Consider the following 22197-nt stretch of genomic DNA (forward strand, 5'->3'; position numbering starts at 1 on the left):
ATTGCTAGATAATGTAGAATCTATTCATTTTAAATATAATATTATGCATCCTAGTAAATGCAGAAACATAAATAAAACATTGCGAAAGTAACAAATAAATAATCTCTTAATCTAACCACCATAACATCATTATTTCCATAATTTTTAGCTTCTCAATAGGTTTTAGAGGTAAATGTTGCGTGTGCTCTTGGCTTGTGTGCTGTTTCTGTAGCAGCATGTCGAATTCATTGGCTGAATCACATGGCAATGACTGGAGCTGGAGTAATGAGCGGCCACGAGCTCAAAGATCCGCTGTTTACATCGCACAGCCTCAGAATAGAACCGACCATGAGATCAAATTGTGGATAATTTATTTTGCCAACATCGATCACCTTGGATTAATCGATCCTTGTCTATCACATACGGTAAGATCGACAGTTTAACGCGCATTTGAATTGAATAAGAGCATAAAACAGAGCTCCGTATTGAAACCATAAAGTGTAAATACTGCATATTATATAAAACTATTCAAAGGCAAATGAATCGCGTTTGTTCAATTCACAGTGATGTCCTATTTCTGTCGGCGGGTTTTGTTTATGTTGTTACGCCATGCTGCTGCAGTAACGGGACACTGCCGCTATTTCACACTGCCCGACAGACTGCATTACGCCAAGACTCGAATAATTCTCATAAAGCCTCACCACATTTTGATTAAATATGTCAAATTATCACTGTAGATACACTGTTTACACTGTCCTGAAAGACAATTAAGGGGTCTCTTTGTGCAGCTTCACTTGTCTGGTACATGCGAGAAAATGCTTTTGCTGCAATATCATTGTGTAGCTACTTGTTTATAAAGGGTGTGTAACTGTTTGAATATGCTAAGTATAATTAAAAGCATGCATTTTCCATAGCATTAAGTATAGTTATGCATTTTAATTGCTGAAACAATCAAAAGACTCGATTTTAAATTTTTTATTTTTAATAGGATAATGGTCTTAACAATAATCAATACAGATCCATGTCATTCTTCTATTTCTCTTATAATGTGTTATAAAGTACTGATCACAGGGGCCTTATCTCAAATGACTTTCAGATGACTCTAATTGAGGTTCTGTTTCTCTTTCATGAGCATATTCATCACATGGGCATGGGTGAATACCCTATGAAATCTCAATTAGATTACCAACTAACCACCGTCACATGCAACCCTTCAGTGTACAATCTTTTTTTGCCTCAAAATTAGGAAAAGCACAAGCTACCCTATTAGATAAGTCCAATAATGGCCTTTAATTTCATTATATACAACATTATTAAGCCCAAGAAATACAAGCACACATCATTTATTCTTCAGTTTGCAAGATATGGATATGCATATACATTTTTTGTACTGTTTACATTGTATTGTTTATTGTTGAGCTTGTACGCATTATTTTTAGGCTACCATGGGAAGCCTCTTCCGAAGTGAAGAGATGTGCCTGGTCCAGCTTTTCCTTCAGGCAGGTTCGGCTTACAACTGCGTCAGTGAGCTTGGAGAGTTGGGCTTAGTCGAATTCAGAGATGTGAGTTTAATAGATACACTATACCTTTCAAAAGTCAAAAGATCAAGTGACAGTTAAGAATTTTACATTGTTACAAAAAAATTCTATTAAGCAGTACAACTGTTTTCAACACTGTAATACCATTTCACAATATTACAGTTTTTACTGTATTTGTGATCAAATAAATGCAGCCTTGGTGAGCATGAAGGACTTCGAACTTTTGAACAGTAGTATTCTTACAAAGAGCCTAGACATAGGCTGATCTTTCAAAGATGAAGTTTACAGGTACAAATCTGTGCTCTAATTTGAACGTTTACACTTTCTTTCTTTTTATCCCTCTTCTGTCTCTCTTAAACCCAATTTTCTCAGTTGAATCCAAATGTGAATGCCTTTCAGAGGAAGTTTGTTTCAGAAGTGAGAAGATGCGAGGAGCTAGAGAAAACCTTCAGTAAGTCTTTACCAACCCCTATTGTTATGTAACAAGTAAATATTTACCTTTCAGTGACCAGCTACCCCTACAGCAAATATTATATAGTTATTTCAGTCACTTTTATATTTTCAGGCACTCTTTGACACTCATCAAACAGTTGTAGCATAATCTGTGTAGCCTGACTGTGCACATCCTCAACATGTTTCCCCTGTCCTTATTCCTTAGAATATCTGGAACAAGAGATCAGTCGTTCTCTCTATCCTCCTCTGAAAGGGCCTCTACCCACAGCCACGCCAATCCCATCAGCCCCACAGCCAAGAGAGCTGCTCTCCATTGAGGAGGAGAGCGAGAGACTTGCCAGAGAGCTCAAAGAGGTGAGAGGAGGAAAGAAAAATAGGCTTAGAAATCATGAATATCATGTGTTCCAGAAAGGAGATCATGATAAACATGTAGTGCAAGTGGTTATCTTGACCCAGTTTGCATTTAGGTGTCAAGGAACAGGGATAGTCTATGTAACCAGCTGATCCAGCTCAGCCAGTACAGAGGGGTCCTGAAGCAGAGCATTTTACTACCAACCTCACAGGTAAAAATCCTGCTCTTAGCATGCTTACCTCCAAGAGATGTCTCTCAGATATTCACCAGAACTTCTCATAATGTCCTTCTCATAAGGTCCCACCTCCAACTCTTGAGACCACAGCTCTATTGGACAGCAGGCAAGATATGCGTTTGAGGTAAGGACACTGTCCGTCTAAAGGTGCAGTCACATTTACTGCTGCTCTGCGAAATTTCTTGAGCGAAATCTATTCGTTTCAGTTGGAATCTGCATGTTCGAGAATTTTATGTAAGGTCGAAAATTTCCCCATGCAGATTTTACTCATGTTCAAGTTGGTCACTTAAACTCCCATGTTGGCCAACAGAAAGTTGCTTGGTTTAAAAGTGACTTCTGTGTGAGCTGTGCTTCATACACCTCTACACTAAGGACAATGGACCATAATTTTGCCCTGGAAATGTTGCTAAAATGTCACTAATGTGACCAGAGAGAGGGCAGCAATCATTATAATAGTGATGCTTACCTTAGAAATCTAGTGAGAGATGAAGTGTTTCCCAACCCTATTCCTGGAGACACACTAACAGTACACATTTTGGATTGTCTCCCTTATCTGACCCATATATTTCTGGTCTTGAAGTCTACTAATGAGCTGATGAGTTGAATCAGGTGTGTTTGATAAGGAAGAGTTCGAAAATGTGTAGTGTTGGTATGCTTCCAAGTACAAGGTTGGGAAATACTGTTAAAGGCAGGGTAGGCGATTTGTTCCAGAAACATTTTTTGTTTTGCTGGTTGAAATTCTCTTCACACCCTGCCAGCAATCACTAAGTTAAGTGTTCTAAATATATATATATATATATATATATATATATATATCATCTGTGGAAGGTGTAGGACCATAAAATTCAAAATTCAATCATTGCATTCGGTCCAATGTTCTACCTGCCTATCAGCATACGTATTTCCTGCTTATGCTACGTTCACGCCATAACTAGCATAATCTGGAAGAGATGTAAACCCGTGACATTATACTCGGAGTGGTTTGTGACTTTAATTTATGCGTTTCAATGGCAACGCTATCAATGCCGAAATGAATCTGCAGCAGTCAGGTGGTACAGGTCAGTGCTTTTTAAGTTATGATCATTGTTATTGTAATGTTGTAACGCCATCTCTTGTGACGTTTTGTTTGCTCCCTGCTGTACCCGTTCATGTGTTTTGATGGAGGCGTGGCTTTGGATACACTCTAAAAGGAGGGTGGGAGCTAGTTCGCTATTGCTAGCCTCTTCAAAAATTACCTACCCTACCTTTAAGGTGCGGTCACATTAGCAATATTTTGAGCACAAAAAAAGGTCTACTGTCTATTGTCAATAGCATACAGATGTATGAAGCTGTACTCATACAGAAGTCACTTTCAAACTTAGTAGCTTTCTGTTGGACAGCACAGTGAATTTGCATGACCAACATGAACATGAGTGAAATCTGCGTGGGGAACTTGTTTCTCACAAGAAACTCCCAACACATGGATTGCTATTGGAATGACTGGAAAAGATTCATTGTCAGTAATGTATGAAGCACAGCTCGCACAGAAGTCACTTACAAAGCAAGCAGCTTTCTGTTGGTCAGTGCGGCAAATTTGCGTGAACATGATTTTCCACCTTTGCATGAAACTCCTGATCGCTTGGATTCCTATTGAAATGACTAGAATTAGCCCGGAAATGTTCTCAGATCAATGTAAATGTGAGTGCACCTTTTGGCAATAAGTTGTAATATCATTTTCACATTTCAAATGTGAACACCTTGTAACAAGACACTAATAATGTTATTGGCATCTTTCCTGCAAAGCTTTGTCGCTGGTGTGGTTCATCCATGGAAGGTTCCATCGTTTGAGAGGCTGCTATGGCGGGCCTGTCGTGGTTATATCATTGTAGACTTCTGGGAGATGGAGGAGAGGCTGGAAGTGCCAGACACTGTAAGAGAGTGTTACATTAAAATTAATCAGATAACTCATTTTGATGAAAATGGCCATAAACATCATATGTTTTTCCTGCTCACAGGGAGAGATGATTCAGTGGACTGTCTTTGTGATCTCTTTTTGGGGAGAGCAGATTGGGCAGAAAGTAAAGAAGATCTGTGATTGGTACATTCATAGCTTATTTAAATTTAATTATGGCCTACTATAGCACTCTCTCATGATATCACATTATTCCTATTTCAGTAATTCCACCCCATCTTTTCCATTTATATATGACTAATATATATTCTGGATCTCTCTATTCATAGTTTCCACACTCACACCTTTGTGTATCCAGAGGGCTTGGAGGAGAGAGAAGTAATACTTCAGGGGCTGGAAAGCAGGATAGTAGATATCAAAACGGTGACTGAAACGTTCCCTTCCTCCTTTTATTTTGTATAATAACATTAACAGCATCAGTGTAAAATATTGAGGTAACACTTTACAATAAGGTCTCATTTGTTAACATCAGTTAATGAACTAACAATGAGCAATACATTTATCTTTGTTAATGTTAGTTAATAAAAATCCTTGTTTGTTCATTTAAGTTCACACTCAGTGCATTAACTAATGTAAATGTTAGGTACGTAGGTAAATGTTGAAATTAACATTCGAAGTGAAACAGGATATTCAACTAGAAAAAAATTATTATGCACTACTGTTCAAAAGTAAGATTGGGGTCAGTATTGCAATACAGTACATAACACAAATGCAATAGCATGTCATAAAAGCAAGATGCCAATTTCTGACATTTTCAGTGAGTCTATATGAGCTCTTGAAACCCCGCCCTCTGCTTAGGAGCAGCAGCTCATTTGCATTTAAAGGGAAACACAAAAACTGAGCGTTTTTGCTCACCCTCAAAAAGTGACAAATTTAACATGCTATTAAAATATCTGTGGGGTATTTTGAGCTAAAACTTCACATACACATTCTGGGGACATCAGAGACTTATTTTAAATCTTGTAAAAATGGCATTATATCACCCCTTTAAGTAGCACAACTGTGTCCAACATTGATAATAATAATAATAATAATAATAATAATAATAAATGTTTCTTAAACAGCAAATCAGCATATTAGAATCATTTCTGAAGGATCATGTGACCCTGAAGACTGGAGTAATGATGCTGAAAATTCAGCATTGTCATCACAGGAATAAATAGTATTTTAAAATTATTAAAATAGAAAACAGCATCATTTTAATAATATTTCACAATATTACTTTATTTATCAAACAAATACAGCCTTATAAGAGACTCCTTACACAAACATTAAATAAAACTTTTGAACGGTAGTGTATGTTATTCATAATAATGTGCACTTGTGAATCATCCACAGTAGGTTCATTAAAAAAGGTAAATAAATAATAATAAAATGTTATTTCATTTTGACTTTAAATAGTTTGATGTCCACTCTCAAACTTCACTCTTGTCTGTCTGCAGGTGCTGTCTCAGACAGAGCAGTATATGCAGCAGCTGCTGTCTCGCTGCGTGTGTCAGATGCCACAGTGGAAGATACGAGTGCAGAAATGTAAAGCTGTGCAGACGGTCCTTAACCTCTGCAGCCCTTCAGTCACAGACAAGTGTCTCATCGCAGAAGCCTGGTGCCCTGTGACCAAACTGCTTCTGCTCCAGAGCGCTCTGATAGAAGGAACGGTGAGAAAAGGCAGTGTTTCACACAAAATACATCACACAGATGTCAAATGTTGATTTTGAAGTATTAAAGGTGCCGTAGAATGTCTTTTTAAAAGATGTAATATAAGTCTAAGGTGTCCCCTGAATGTGTCTGTGAAATTTCAGCTCAAAATACCCCATAGATTTTTTTAAATTCATTTTTTTATCTGCCTATTTTGGGGCATAATTAAATATGCGCCGATTCAGGCTGTGGCCCCTTTAAATTCTCGTGCTCCCCGCCCCCGGAGCTCGCGCTTGCCTTTAACAGCATAAACAAAGTTCACACAGCTAATATAACCCTCAAATGGATCTTTACAAAGTGTTTGTCATGCAGCATGTCTAATCGCGTAAGTATGGTATTTATTTGGATCTTTACATTTGATTCTGAATGAATTTGAGGCTGTGCTCTGTGGCTAACGGGCTAAAGCTAACATTACACACTGTTGGAGAGATTTATAAAGAATGAAGGGTAACACTTTACTTGAAGGGGTGTGCATAAGACTGACATGACACCTTCATAATCTTGACATGACATGTGTCATGAATATGAAGGAGGTTTTATGCATGTTTATGACAACTGTCATTAAATGTCATTCGCTCAATTATGTCATTTTTAATGCAAAGATGACATTGTTTGAGATGTCTTTGTTACGACAACTTGACATAAACCAATACATCATAACCTGTCATAAACATGACATAGCAGATTAATTATCAAACTTAAAAAACTACTTAGCTTTATGGGTTAACATTACATTACATTATTTTGGTAACACTTCAGTATAGGGAACACATATATAAACGATTAACTATGACTTTTCCCTCAATAAACTCTTAATTTACTGCTTATTATAGTTAATTGTTAAGTTTAGGTATTGGGTAGGATTAAGAATGTAGAATAAGATCATGCAGAATAAGGCATTAATATGTGCTTTATAAGTACTAATAAACAGCCAATATTTTAGCCATATGAATGCTAATAGTAATAAGCAACTAGTTAAAAGACCCTAAAATAAAGTGTTACCATTATTTTATAACAGTGTCATCTTTTTTACGAAATTTGAAATTGTCTATTATCTGACCTTCTGTTGGAGGAAACTTAAAAAAACAAAAAACAAAAACAAAACAAACATGAAATGAAAAATAGTCATGACGCTGTTAAAAAATTATTTGTCAGAGTATTGTCACTTAATGACATTTTAATGACAAGTTCAATTTGTACCACTGTACTTGAGCTCAAGATACATATTTATGACACTATTACAATGGCCTCATGTCAAAACCAACTACATGACAGTTTAATGCAATGTTAACCCATAAAGCTAAATAATGTCAAATTGTCATGACAAAGACACTGACAGGTTATGATGTATTGGTTTATGTCAAGTTGTCATAACTCGGACATCTCAAACAATGTCATCTTTGCATTAAAAATGACATAATTGAGCGAATGACACTTAATGACAGTTGTCATAAACATTCATAAAACCTCCTTCATATTCATGACACATGTCATGTCATGATTATGAAGGTGTCATGTCAGTCTTCTGCACACCCCTTCAAGTAAAGTGTTACCGAATGAAGTTGTGTTTATGAATTATACAGACTGCAAGTGTTTAAAAAATGAAAATAACGACAGTCTTGTCTCTGTGAATACAGTAAGAAACGATGGTAACTTTAACCACATTTAACAGTACATTAGCAACATGCTAACTAAACATTTAGAAAGACAATTTACAAATATCACTAAAAATAACATGATATCAATGATCATGTCAGTTATTATTGCTCCATCTGCCATTTTTCCGCTATTGTTCTTGCTTGCTTACCTAGTCTGATGATTCAGCTGTGCACAGATCCAGACGATAATACTGGCTGCCCTTGTGTAATGCCTTGAACATGAGCTGGCATATGCAAATATTGGGGTCATACATATTAATGATCCCGACTGTTACGTAACAGTTACGTATGTTGAGATTCGCCAGTTCCTCAGAGGTCTTTTAAACAAATGAGATTTACATAAGAAGGAGGAAACAATGGTGTTTGAGACTCCCTGTATGTCATTTCCATGTACTGAACTCTTGTTATTCAACTATGCCAAGGTAAATTCAATTTTTAATTCTGGGGCACCTTTAAAGAAGTATTCTGATGCACACAGTTGTCATACATTTTTAGATGACTAAGTATTATAATATTGGACTGAAGGTCAGTCAATTACAGCAGGATTCAAAGCAGTGAATCTCACAATAGCGTATTGTCTTTTCTGTTTCTTAGAGAAAAAGCGGTAGCAGTGTAGACTCCTTCTACAACCGTTTACCTGCACCTTCATCTCCTCCAACACTCTTTATCACCAACACATTCACGTCCAGCTTCCAGAACATTGTGGATGCTTATGGTGTTGCCAGTTACAGAGAGGTTAATCCAGGTAACACACACACACCATCACATTGAAGCAGACAAAAGTCATTTTAGTTACCTAAAGTTGCATTTGTTTGTAGAAATGTCCATCTTAAGAGGGTGTTGCTTGAGATAAACGACCTATAAAAATACAGAAACCTCTCATGTTAAATGTCTTGTGTGTGTGTGTTCCCTTCTCAGCTGTGTACACCATCATCACTTTTCCTTTCCTGTTTGCGGTGATGTTTGGAGATGTTGGTCATGGTTTACTCATGACATTGGCTGCCCTGTGGATGGTTCTGGAGGAAAGAGACCCTAAGATGAAGAATAGCACTAATGAGGTTTCTTTCATTTTATACAGTACATATTATAATCCTTATAGCTGTCATTAAGACTGAAAAAGGCATAAGTAGTCAGTAAGTAGATTTAGAAAAACACTGTTTGGAAGTTAGTCGGGCCGACACCAACAACAAACGTGTAACCAATCAGCAATAGGGGGAGTAGCTATAACGGTCGAGGAGACAGAACGAGTAAGAGGGAGATTTGAAAAAAAAAAAAAAAAAACTGCAGAAAGAGAGATGATGAGACACAATACAAAAGAGCTCAAAAGAATATCACTGGAATGAAGGTTTATGACTGAGCAAGATCTTTAGGACCCGCGTTAATATTAAAGGGTTAGTTCACCCAAAAATGAAAATTATGTCATTAATGACTCACCCTCATGTCGTTCCAAACCCGTAAGACCTCCGTTCATCTTCAGAACACAGTTTAAGATATTTTAGATTTAGTCCGAGAGCTTTCTGTCCCTCCATTGAAAGTGTAGGTACAGTGCACTGTCCATGTCCAGAAAGGTAATAAAAACATCATCAAAGTAGTGCATGTGACATCAGAGGGTTAGTTAGAAGTTTTTGAAGCATCGAAAATACATTTTGGTCCAAAAATAACAAAAAATACGACTTTATTCACCATTGTATTCTCTTCCGGGTCTGTGTATATCCACAGTGTCTGAAGGGGGCGGTAATGCACCAATAAGCTGGATGCCAACCGCCGTAGTAGAAGAAGCAGCGTCACTGTGGATATACACAGACCTGGAAGAGAAGACAATGCTGAATAAAGTCGTAGTTTTTGCTATTTTTGGACCAAAATGTATTTTAGATGCTTCAAAAACTTCTAACTAACCCACTGATGTCACATGCACTACTTTGATGATGTTTTTATTACCTTTCTGGACATGGACAGTCTACCATACATACACTTTCAATGGAGGGACAGAAAGCTCTCGGACTAAATCTAAAATATCTTAAACTGTGTTCTGAAGATGAACGAAGGTCTTACGGGTGTGGAACGACATGAGGGTGAGTCATTAATGACATAATTTTCATTTTTGGGTGAACTTACCCTTTAAGCTGGAGAGAGTTAGGTAGGAAGGCCTGAAAATAGACATGGAGGCTGCTTTGATTCCGCTTCACACGTGAGTAACACTGGGTTTGAGTGTCATGATTGTCTGAAGCTGCTGTGCTGTTGGTGACTAACAACAAACTCGTTTGTATTTACTCTAGTGTACTGTACGTTCATTTTTTGTGCTTCCTTTTGGTTCGTTCATCGTCTGCACTTTATTTTTCGTGAAGCATTTTGTTGCGTGTCAGCTGTGATAAACAGATATCCACTCGCATTGCATGTGTAACAGTGGCCAGATAGTGCAAGTTTTTGAGGCGGAGCAATGAAGAGAGTGATGGGTTTGTTTGGGTTGATTTCAAATATCAACAATGTCCAACAGCGTTTTTTTTAAAAATCTACTTACCGCACCTTTAAATAGAACATACTATACATTAAGAGATCTCTTTATTTTAAAAGAACTTTCTAGGTCAATACATGTATCAGTACAAGTCATCTTTCTTTAGCTTTGAGATTTTACACTACTGTTCAAAAGTTTGTGGTCAATAATATATATATATATTATATTACATTAATTTGATCAAAACTACAGTAAAAACAGAAATATTGTGAAATAGTATTACAGTTTAAAATAACTGTTTAACCATCACATCATCCTGTCACGGGATTGACCCCAAAATATAAACAGTAGTGTATCTTTCTGCCTTATTTGTATCCATCATGTTGTATAATGTACTTTAGTTTTGTACAGAATTAGTTTGTTAGTTTTTTTTTTACTGTGCGTCTGTTTTAGATTTGGCGTATGCTGTTTGGTGGGAGGTATCTGATCCTTCTGATGGGGTTGTTCTCCATCTATACTGGGGCTGTTTATAATGAGTGCTTCAGTAAAGGACTCAGTCCTCTTTCCTCTGGCTGGCACCTCAAACCCATGATGCAGCACTACAACTGGAGGTACACACACACTATTACATCCAAGTCAAAGGTTAAATATAAGGTAGATTTTAACTTAAAGATTTAACTGTGCTCTAAGGACAAGGGTGTCTTACCAGGGCCATACTGGTGGAAATGTTCAACAGCTTTTTTGTATAGAAAGACTATAATTTCCTATTATTTACTCACACTTGTGTTGTTATAAACCCATAAGATTGAGAGATTTTTGTCCCTCAACCAAAACACTGATGCTTTAAAAAGTTCATTAATGATGACAGTTTTGGATAAACTGCTTCTTTATGGTGTAATGTGACTTTTAAAAATAAACCAACCATGAAATATTCACTGGATTGAAAAGTATGACAACCAGCCTTAATCTCCCCATATCCTTGATCACCACAAAAAACATACAATACATCAAAATACAGAAGAACCAAGTGGAAATGTAGAAATAACTGTTTTTATACAAGTGTCCCAAACACCCATCCACCCTGCTGATGAATGATATACAATAGACAAAGCACAGAAGTGCCTTTAATCTACAGTGTTAATCACCCAGGATTTCAGGATTTCCTTCCCTTTATAAGGTGGTAAATCAAAGAAATCAGACTGACTCTTACTAGAGTGATAAGGTGTGGCCACATTTATTATTGTTCTGCAAATTTTCACTGGCAAAATCCATTTATTTCAATAGTTCTCTCATGACAAGAGGGAATGGGAATGATATTGTTGATATGTTTGGTCTTGGCGGAATAGATCGGCTATCCTGCTGCTGTTATTGCTCCTGCTGCAGATCAAGTACGGGACTTGCTACTGCCAACACACAACACACTACCGTGAGCAAGCATGCTGCTGCTGTGCAAATCTCAATGAGTTTTTTTAACCTGGTTAAATAAAGAAATGAATGAATGAATATAGCGTACATGAATTACCTGTAGCAGATCTATACAGGTGGAGCTGGGGAAGGTGGAGGGTTTCTGAAAGCGCACTGCAACTGCTACAGCAAATGCTGACCAAGTATTTAAAGGTTGAGCAGTGATCTAACTGGCTACTGATATAGTAGGAAACAATCAGCGGTGCCCTATAGAGGATGATGTGATTGCAAGCAGATTGAGTTAAGGACCTTTCACCCTGTGCCATCTAGAGTTTTGTGACAGAACTTTGCATGAATCGGTGCGATTGGAAGTTTCATGTTAACCAACAGAAAGCTGCTTGGTTTGAAAGACTTCTGTGGAAGCTGTGCTTCATACATCTCTACACTATTGACAGTACACAATTGACATTTTTTTGTCTGTGAAGTTTCGCTAATGTGACCAGCTTGCTAATTTGTTCGCACTTTGACTCTGTGAACCTGATCAATTATGCACCATTTCAGCTTGCCTTTGTGCCCCATTTTACACTCACTTTTGTGTTCTTTCTTCTGGGCTGGTTCAGTGATGAAACTCTGAGGAGCAACCAGTACCTCACTTTGGATCCAAACGTAACTGGAGTGTTCCAGGGACCATATCCATTCGGCATTGACCCGGTAATCAGGCCTTTAGTCAAATCCCGCTTGTGTCTAGCTCACTGTGAGGTTTGGGTTTGACTGTACCTCATTCTCTGGTTCTTAGATCTGGAGCCTTGCCAGTAACCACCTCACATTCCTCAACTCCTATAAGATGAAGATGTCCGTCATCATCGGGGTCATCCATATGACTTTTGGAGTCTGCTTATCATTCTTCAACTACATGTGAGTCATAAAGTAGGATTCATTTTGGTCTACCATTACTTGTCTGTTCTGGTTTTATGTGATTTGTTCCTTTATTTTTTCTTAGCCTTTCAATGTTACACTTTCTCCTCAGGTACACGGGGGATGTGAGCAGCATGTTTCTGGTGTTGATTCCTGAGCTAGTGTTCATGCTGTGTCTTTTTGGGTACCTTGTCTTCATGGTGGTGTTTAAATGGATTGCGTTTGGACCTCAGGATTCAGACCGCGCTCCCAGCATCCTGATCCACTTCATTGACATGTTCGTGTTTGGTGAGAATCCAGACAACCCTCCACTTTATCCAGGACAGGTGAGAGATTCATTCAGTATTCACGGATTCTTGTAACTTGTTTTATATTGTACAGTTTTACTGCCGTGACCAATACATACATATCCTGTCTTTCTCTTTAGGTGATAGTGCAGAGAATATTATTGTGTTTGGCTCTGCTAGCAGTTCCGGTGCTGTTACTTGGAAAACCGCTTTACCTGTACTTCAAGCACAGGAATAACAGGAGAACGGTAAGCAGGGGTGAAATTAGACTGTTCTGACACACACACACACACATATATATATATATATATATATATATATATATATATATATATATCATTTTTTTTTTTTTTTTTGGCTCTACAGAGATACTAAGTTGACAGGAAACATAGTTTCAACAATTTCACTATTTTGACTTAATTTTAATGGCAGGCTTTGTCTGGCCAACCAAGTTCTTTTCTTGATCATATTAACCTCAAATTTGAATATGTATTTGAACCAAAATCATAAAAATATTGCAAACTATAATAATGTACCATACAATGTAACATAGTTGATAGTCCATTAATATTCTCTCTTAAAATAGGTTATTGTGGATAAAATACTGAAAAAAATTAAAGGGCTTTTACAATATTCTGATCAAAATGTCCACTAAAAAAGAAAATAACATCATATGATTTTGGATGTGGGGTGTTGTGATAAACCATTTTTAGTTGCAGGGGGTTGTTTGGTTATTAAGATAGTTGACAGAAGTTTTGCGGACATTAATAAATTTCTTTAACTTCTTAATTTAAATGTACTTTTTTAAAATAAATTAATTTAAATGATAAAAAAAATTTAATATATAATAATGTTGACTATTAAAGGCACAATATGTAATATTTTTGCAGTAAAATATCCAAAATCCACTAGGCCAGTGTTACATAGTTTGTTCACTTGAGTACTTACAATATCCCAAATGTTTCCTACTATTTGTAAATTGTGAGAAAATTGCAATTTTAACCAAGGCTCCGGGACGTGTGAGGAGTCACCTGTCAATTGCGTCATACCCGCGTTACCCTCGGTTTCCAGTTTTATTTTGTAGAAACCATTGAAACACCAAAGACGCTTTAATATATTACACGTTTTAATAGACAAGGGAACATCTGTTTTGATACATTTATAGACAGAAAACGAATTGTTGTTATATAGCTCAACATGTTTAGTCTTATTGTATAAATAAATGTTCTTGATTTTTTTGCAAGTACCATGCTTTACCATGCCTCAGAGAAAAACACTATTTTGTCAAATAGCTAACATAGCATAATCAGATGCAGCTTTATTTTTAGTAACAGTAATATAGAATTTTCTCCATCAATACATTTTAAAATGAATTGCATGCCTTTTATCAACACAAGCCATCCAGCATTTAATATGATATTCTAAAATCGATCTATCTTACTGCAGTGTGTAACAGTGTCTCACAGCAGCCGCCGAGCGAATGCACAGAGTAACGTTATAACATCATTTTCAACACTCTCAAATGTATCTAATATGATAAACAGAGCTGTGTTACCTCATACTCATGACCGGAAAAGCAGAAGTGGCGCCGGCGACTGTGGCATAATAAAAGCTGCTCGTGAGACGTGTGTTGCGAAATCGCTCCAGCGGCCTCGTTCAGCTCCCACAACACTCGGTCCTGCTCTGCTTCATACTACAGTAACATTAATAATCGCATCCATGAACATGATTTCTTCCCGAGTCCTATCCCTATTCTTTTGCACCATCCGTTGAGGTGGAGACCACATGTCCCAAGATTACACACTCAAACTTGGCGTCATCAAGCTACGCCTTTTTTTTGAATAGGCTTCTAGCGACCTCTAGCGGACAGAATTATTACATACTGCACCTTTAAGTAAACACTTTTTTCCCCATTATTTTGAACTCGAGACATGCTCACTTCAAAAACAGACACTGCAAAAACTGTAATCAAGGCAAATTCTAACAAATTGAAACATAGGGTGCATAAAATATTTGTTATATTATGCTTTCCATTAATGGATAAAATATATTTGTAAAGAAAATGGTTATTATCAGTGGATGTGAAGTGTACCTTAAATTGTAGAATGACTCATATCAGAATGATTTCTGAAGGATCATGTGACACTGAAGACTGGAATAATGACTGCTGAAAATACAGCTTTTCCATCACAGGAATAAATGACAATTTAAAATAAATTAATAAAAAAATATTATTTTAAATTGTAATAATATTTTACTGTATTTTTGATACAAATTTTGATCAAATTCAGCCTTGGTGAGCATAATTCTTACCAACTCTACATTTTTAAACAGTAGTGTAAAAAATATATTTTCTTTGTCTGGTTGGTCTATAGCTAATGTGCATATTCTGGAACAAAAATGACCAGGTGACTTACCAATGAGGCATGTGCCTCTTTTAGCTGAAATACGAGTGTTCTTGCAGTTTCTCCCATACTGTGTCTGATGAAAGGTCTTGACCTTGTTTTTCAGTTACAGGAGGAGCAGCACTCCCTAGTCACAGACACCAGCTCTATAAACGCTCAACTAGGAGACCTAGAGGGAGGAGGAGGAGGAGGAACAGAGGAACAGGTGAGAAAAAGACAAAATCTTAACACCATTCCTCAAATGAAGTTAAACATTAGAAGCCAAAGAGAGAGGTGAAAGGGTAACATTCAGGTAGATTCAGAGTTGAAAGCATTCATTTTCCATTCTTCAATAGCATAACTACTAAAATACAGTATGCTTGTCTCTTTGACCTTTACAGGAGTTTGATTGGACAGAGGTTTTTATGCACCAGGCCATCCACACCATAGAGTACTGCCTGGGCTGCATCTCCAACACTGCATCATACCTTCGTCTTTGGGCCCTCAGCCTTGCGCATGCGCGTATGCAAATACTCACAAGCATCCATACATATTCACTTATAGCTGCAATTGTCTGTTGTAGATGCTTAGTTCTGTATTTGTGTGCGTTAGAGCTGTCTGAGGTTCTCTGGGTGATGGTGATGAGAATTTCACTCTCGTGGCAAGGCTATGTGGGATCAGTGGTGCTGTCAATCATCTTCTCCATCTTCGCCATGCTCACTGTCTCTATCCTGCTCGTCATGGAGGGGCTGTCAGCCTTCCTGCACGCCCTGCGTCTGCACTGGTGAGAAACCCACACACACCACACAAAAACCAAATAGACAAGTGGTTCTCATTTAGGGGTCTAAATGGGGCAGTGGTATTCAAATGGCGGGTTTCTACAGTTTAAAGTGAGCAGCGCATCAAAACAATGGAGCGGTTCACACCACAAGCACTCGGGGTTGTTTACAGTAATGATCTTTTGATCATTTTTATCTAGAGCCAAACGCGCTTCGTTCAAGCCATTTCTGCTCTCTGCGCGTTGCTTTTCTCTCCCGCTAAAGACGTAAAGTGCCACATTAAGTGCTGCGGATGACGCAGTTATTTTAAAAACAGTAGCAGAAACATGGTGAGCAGCAAAATAGATACTTTTGCTAAAACGCTGCAGAAAATGAGAATATCAATTATTTATCTGTCATACAGATGACTCAGACCGTTTAACTAAACCATGTTTGTGACTAGTTAACGTCTCGCCTTTACACGTTTTTCCCCCATATATTAAACATTATTAATCAGCATATTAAAGGGTTAGTTCACCCAAAAATGAAAATTCTGTCATTTATTACTTACCCTCATGCCGTTCCACACCCATAAGACCTTCGTTAATCTTCAGAACACAAATTAAGATATTTTTGTTGAAATCCGATGGCTCCGTGAGGCCTGCATAGGGAGCAATGACATTTCCTCTCTCAAGATCCATTAATGTACTAAAAACATATTTAAATCAGTTCATGTGAGTACAGTGGTTCAATATTAATATTATAAAGCGACGAGAATATTTTTGGAGTGCCAAAAAAAACTAAATAACGGCTTATTTAGTGATGGCCGATTTTAAAACAATGCTTCAGGAAGCATCAGTGCACAGATGAATCAGTGTGTCGAATCTGCTGTTCGGAGCGCTAAAGTCACGTGATTTCAGCCGTTGGTAGTTTGACACGTGATCTGAATCATGATTCAATACACTGATTCATTCATGCTCCGATGCTTCATGAAGCAGTGTTTTGAAATCAGCCATCACTAAATAAGTCGTTATTTTGTTTTTTTTGCCGCTCCAAAAATATTCTTGTCGCTTTATAATATTAATATTGAACCACTGTACTCACATGAACCGATTTAAATATGTTTTTAGTACCTTTATGGATCTTTAGAGAGGAAGTGTCCATTGCTCCCTATGGATGCCTCACTGAGCCATCGGATTTCAACTAAAATATCTTAATTTGTGTTCTGAAAATTAACGAAGGTCTTACGGGTATGGAACGGCATGAGGGTGAGTAATAAATGACAGAATTTTATTTTTGGGTGAACTAACCCTTTAAGAGCATTTCATAATAAACAATGTTATAATTTGGAAAATTATTTAAAGACAAAAAACTTTGAAATTACTAGTTAACATTGTTTTGTCGTCATGATGAGAGCTTTGATTATGTACATTGTATTTATTCAAAATATAAAAATGGTCCATATTTTTCTTAAGAGGTATACAGACAGATTATAGAGACTAACAGCCCAGTGCTCTTGTTGTCAATCACTGTCACACCCCCACCACACACAACACTACACCCACTATTTACCACTCTATTGGTTCCCCCCGCTACCCATCCACCACTGCCCTGCAGGGCGGCCCTTAAAACTTACAGTAGGCTACTTGAATCTTTATGTGCCGGTCAGCCAGTGCCATCGTATCTAATCGGATTATATAGGACAAAGAGAATGTGTGTCTGCGCCCCTCTTCCCCGAGGAGCAGTAAATTCTGTACAATAGTTTTATAATTCTGTATAAGGGCTACCCACACGCCACAGCCCTGCAGGGGGGCGAGTGTAGTGGTGTGTGTGACTGATTGATAAGAAGGGCGCGGGGTCGTTAGTCTCTCTAATCAGATGATCCCACCCTTCATTAGTTGTTAATCACTGTTAACACCTGCTATAAACCCTAATTACACCATCTAAGTGATAAAAACAAACATAAAAAGTTAGTAATAGATTATGATGCACATTAAATGATAATCAAATGAGGCAATAACTCAGAGCTGAAATTGCATGATCCTTGTGTTGTTGTCTTTATTTAAACATTTCAATATGATAAACTCTGGTTTCTGCCATGCAAATATGAAAATTATACTTCAAATGAAGCTGATCACTGAAGAATCAACCACTAGTTGTGTGAATTTTGGAGGGGTGTGTGTGTGATAGAGAAAAACTCTAAATTCATTTAGGAGTCAAATTTTTAATTTCCCTTTTGATGCAGGGTGGAGTTTCAGAACAAGTTCTACAGTGGATCTGGATACAAGTTCAACCCTTTCTCCTTTGCATCAATTCAGCATCTAGAGGAAATGTAAATATCCCCTGTAAAACTGGTTTTATACTTCATTTTGAAGCTGAATGTGTTATCACATGGTAGTAAAGAAGGGTGATTTGACCCTAAAATGAAAATTCTGTCATCTACTCACCTATGTATGATGTTTTGAAGAATGTACACTGGTCTCTTTCTCATTCAATGACAGCATGTCAGGGGCAGACGTGATCCAAAATTTTCATTCTTGGGTGAACTATCCCTTTAACAATAATATTTTTTTTTTTTTGAGAACTTTTGTCTCAGGATTTGTTTTATAAGCTTGCAGAGGTTTTAATGAGGAGCACGATACTAATAAAGGTTTTTGTAACTAAGAAATGAGAATATTGGCATTTTTCAAGATCATGATTATTCACAACCCCTCATCAAGTTTTACTTTTTTTCTTTGTCTAAATGCAAAAGAAAACTTCAGAATAAGGGAGGTAAGACACTCTTACCTGGAAGGCACTGTGCAGCATTAATATTTAATTTGAATGATTTTAAAGAATATTTAAAATCTGTACATGCTCACTGAAGAAAGAAAGAATAAATCCCTAGAGCTATAAAGTAATATATTAGCCATATATTAACTGATATTTTGAGATAAAAGTTTATACATTGCAATGTATTGGATAAAAGGCATACATGTAAATGTACAATTGTGTACATCTTATTTGTGATCATTTGTGCATGTGTACAGAAGAATCCAAAAGTCTATGACAACCAGTGAATATGCTTTCATTTTCTTTCCTTAATACAAAATCTTGTATGCTTCAAATGGATGCAAGGAAATCTGACCTTTTGTACAAAGGAGGTCACATGGTCAAAGTGGCAAATTTACTTATTTGATTAGTGACCTAGAAATAATATTGAATTGAATGAGAATGTATTTTATATCATAGATGAACACTTTACAGACTATATTTCCAGGAATAATATAGCAGATTTTCAACATGGTTTCAGACTTTTGGACCCCACTGTAGATCAGCCACCCTGTTCTCTGACCATTAAAAACCTACATCAGTTGACCAATACTCCATATTCAAAGAAATTTCATGTGAATTATTGAATTATTGAATCAGTGAAACTTGGGTCTGAGCTCAATACACCCATTAAGTAACAATCATGCATTCTGTGATGAAAGGCAGTATGAGCAAAATCAAACACTGTGTTTGCTTTCCATTTTTTATTTTTCCTGCAAAAAAAAAAAAGAGAAAAAAAAAAAGAACATCGATTAAAAAAAAAAAAAAAAAAAAGTCCTCAGAAAATAATTGCTATTGTGTTGCTACAAGTTGCACTTAAATTATAGCTTTCCAAGGGTGAATGAACAATGTAGCCTAAACTGTGAGCAACCCTTCCCAAGAGCCATTTGAGATGACAGCAAGCAGAAGTTCAAACCATCAGATGAAAGAAAACAAATAAAGAGTGATTTTAGTTTAGTACGATTGAGTAAAAACTTAGTGTGGTCGGTTAAGTGTCAACAAACATCCAGCCAGCAAAACCTTCAAAGAGTTTGAACTACCAAAATTTGCATTCAGACATAAAGTCACAAAGAAAGCGTGAGTGAACAATCTGGATCAATACGCTGAAGCCTTGATGATTCAGATTCATCCTGTGCTGCCACTACATTCTTTGATCAACAAGTTGTAGCGGATGCGAACCATCAGGATGTGCCATGTCTGTCATTTTCTTCCTCCTTGCAGCTTATCATTGACACCAACTCGGCTGCGCCAACAGATCCATGTCAAAACGTCAGGGGTCACACCTGGAGCGAATCTCTGATCAAACCTTCACTTCCTCATTCACCAAATCCCACTCAGACTGGATTATGAAGTTCAGTTTCAAGCATATCAGCAACATCTTCTGAAGAAGTCACTTTGGATAAGGCTGAATGCCCAGAGAAGAAGAAAAAGCCACACACTGGATGTGCCTGGATCGGTCTCATGGGTTGTGGGAATAAAATCATCCACTTTACTCATTGAAAACTACCTCTTCCCTGTCAGCCTGTTTTTACCCTGCTTGTAAAAAAGCGGCCGTATCCTTCCACCAGTCTGTTTTCTTCAGCCTCGTCCTCCCGTTCAGGCTAGATCAGCCTGTATTGAGTGGGATGGAACACTCGCAAGCTCACTAAGCAGAGCTGTGCAGAGACTGTGTGTGTATGTATGTGTGTGTGTGTGTGGTGTATATGTGCACGTTATGATATTCTCTGGATGAGTTTGTCCTCTGTCAGACAGAATAAGGTGCAGTAGGACAGGTCAGAGATGAAGTTTTCACAGCCGTGTCGAGTCACATTCCTACAGCCTCGCAGATCCAACAGAGCCAGAGCCGATAATCGCTTCATATAGGACAGACACGCATCTGTCAACTTATTACAACCTAGAGAGACAGAGAAAAGATCAAACCACCAATCAGTGAGTACCAGACTGATCAAGACTTTTTTATTTCTGTGTAATTACTGTTCACAGCGCATCTTTTTTAAAATCAAATTAAAGGGTTAGTTCACCCAAAAATGAAAATAATATCATTTATTACTCACCCTCATGTCGTTCTACAGCTGTAAGACCTTCGTTCATCTTCAGACTACAAATTAAGATATTGTTGATGAAATCCGATGGCTCAGTGAGGCCTCCAATGAGAGCAAAGCCATTCAAACTCAAGATCCATCAAGGTAATAAAAACATATTTGAATCAGTTCATGTGAGTTCAGTGGTTCTATCTTAATATTATAAAGCGAAATTTTTTGTGTGCCAAAAAAACTAAATAACGACTTTTCAACAATATCTATATGGGCCGATTTCAAAACACTGCCTCATGAAGCTTCTGAGCTTTATGAATCTTTTGTTTTGAATCAGTGATTCGGATCTCCTATCAAACGGCTAAACTGCTAAAATCACGTGACTTTGGCGCTCCGATTCACTGATTCGATTCGTAAAGCTCTGAAGCAGAGTTTTGAAATCGGCCCATATTGATATTGTTGAGAAGTCTTTATTTTGTTTTTTTTTCGCACACAAAGTATTCTTTTCGCTTTATAACATTAAGATGGAACCACTGAACTCACATGAACTGATTCAAATATGTTTTTAGTACCTTTATGGACCTTGAGAGTTTGAATGGCTTTGCTCTCAATAGAGGCCTCACTGAGCCATCGGATTTTATGAAAAATATCTTCATTTGTGCTCCGAATGTGAACGAAGGTCTTACGGCTGTAGAACGACATGAGGGTGAGTAATAAATTACATTACTTTCATTTTTGGGTGAACTAACCCTTTAATGACTGATTAAATTAAGAGAGAGAAAATTTATAGTGTATATCCATATAGAACATAAAATCTCAAAATAAATCATTCAACTGCAAAACAGGGTACCTGGGAGTTTTAAAAAATTCAAAACATGTTTATTCAATATATACATATTTATTGAAATTGGTTTATGTACAAATACCTCAATACATACAAATTAGTGGTCAATAATTATTGGATTTTGCTGATTTGATAATGTGTAGAAAGGCAATAAAGAGACTTTGTTTTAACCCAGCAGTTGGGTTAAATGTTTGCCCAATGTGCCAGGCAGTTTTATTTAACCCAACTATTGTTTAAAAATTACTATATGGCTGGCTTACAATTAAAGGGATAGTTCACCCAAAAATGAAAATTTGATGTTTATCTGCTTACCCCCAGCCAATCCAAGATGTAGGTGTCTTTGTTTCTTCAGTAGAACACAAATGATGATTTTTAACTCCAACCGTTGCTGTCTGTCAGTCTTATAATGCGAGTGAATGGGAACTCGATCTATAAGAGTCAATAAACA

The 22197-nt window shown here is 37.2% G+C and overlaps 2 protein-coding genes across 10 annotated transcripts in view; one reads left to right on the forward strand and one right to left on the reverse strand.

Moving 5' to 3' along the window:
• Window positions 1–73: 73 nt before the first annotated feature.
• Window positions 74–19437, forward strand: tcirg1a (T cell immune regulator 1, ATPase H+ transporting V0 subunit a3a). Of its 2 annotated transcripts, none has more exons than XM_048196849.1 (21): window positions 74–404; window positions 1419–1541; window positions 1890–1968; window positions 2176–2324; window positions 2438–2533; window positions 2620–2681; window positions 4340–4466; window positions 4552–4634; window positions 4778–4871; window positions 5951–6163; window positions 8456–8606; window positions 8780–8919; window positions 10767–10924; window positions 12338–12428; window positions 12514–12632; window positions 12745–12958; window positions 13060–13167; window positions 15431–15529; window positions 15705–15825; window positions 15916–16087; window positions 18307–19437. In XM_048196849.1, the coding sequence occupies exons 1-21, from the start codon at window positions 216–218 to the stop codon at window positions 18395–18397; spliced, it is 2679 nt and encodes an 892-aa protein (XP_048052806.1). In that variant the 5' UTR covers window positions 74–215; the 3' UTR covers window positions 18398–19437. The 2 variants fall into 2 exon arrangements, with proteins under 2 accessions (XP_048052806.1, XP_048052807.1); XM_048196850.1 differs by having other exon boundaries at window positions 15437–15529.
• The window catches only part of kdm2aa (lysine (K)-specific demethylase 2Aa), a 33767-nt gene continuing 30213 nt past the window's right edge, over window positions 18644–22197 (reverse strand). For all 8 annotated transcript variants that reach the window (XM_048196825.1, XM_048196823.1, XM_048196824.1 and 5 more), the window contains one exon: window positions 18644–20766. In XM_048196825.1, the coding sequence (XP_048052782.1) occupies window positions 20585–20766 (182 nt within the window). In that variant the 3' untranslated portion in view covers window positions 18644–20584. The remainder of the gene's footprint in view (window positions 20767–22197) is intronic.

Source organism: Megalobrama amblycephala, linkage group LG7, assembly GCF_018812025.1.
Source record: "Megalobrama amblycephala isolate DHTTF-2021 linkage group LG7, ASM1881202v1, whole genome shotgun sequence".
Lineage (NCBI taxonomy): Eukaryota > Metazoa > Chordata > Actinopteri > Cypriniformes > Xenocyprididae > Megalobrama > Megalobrama amblycephala.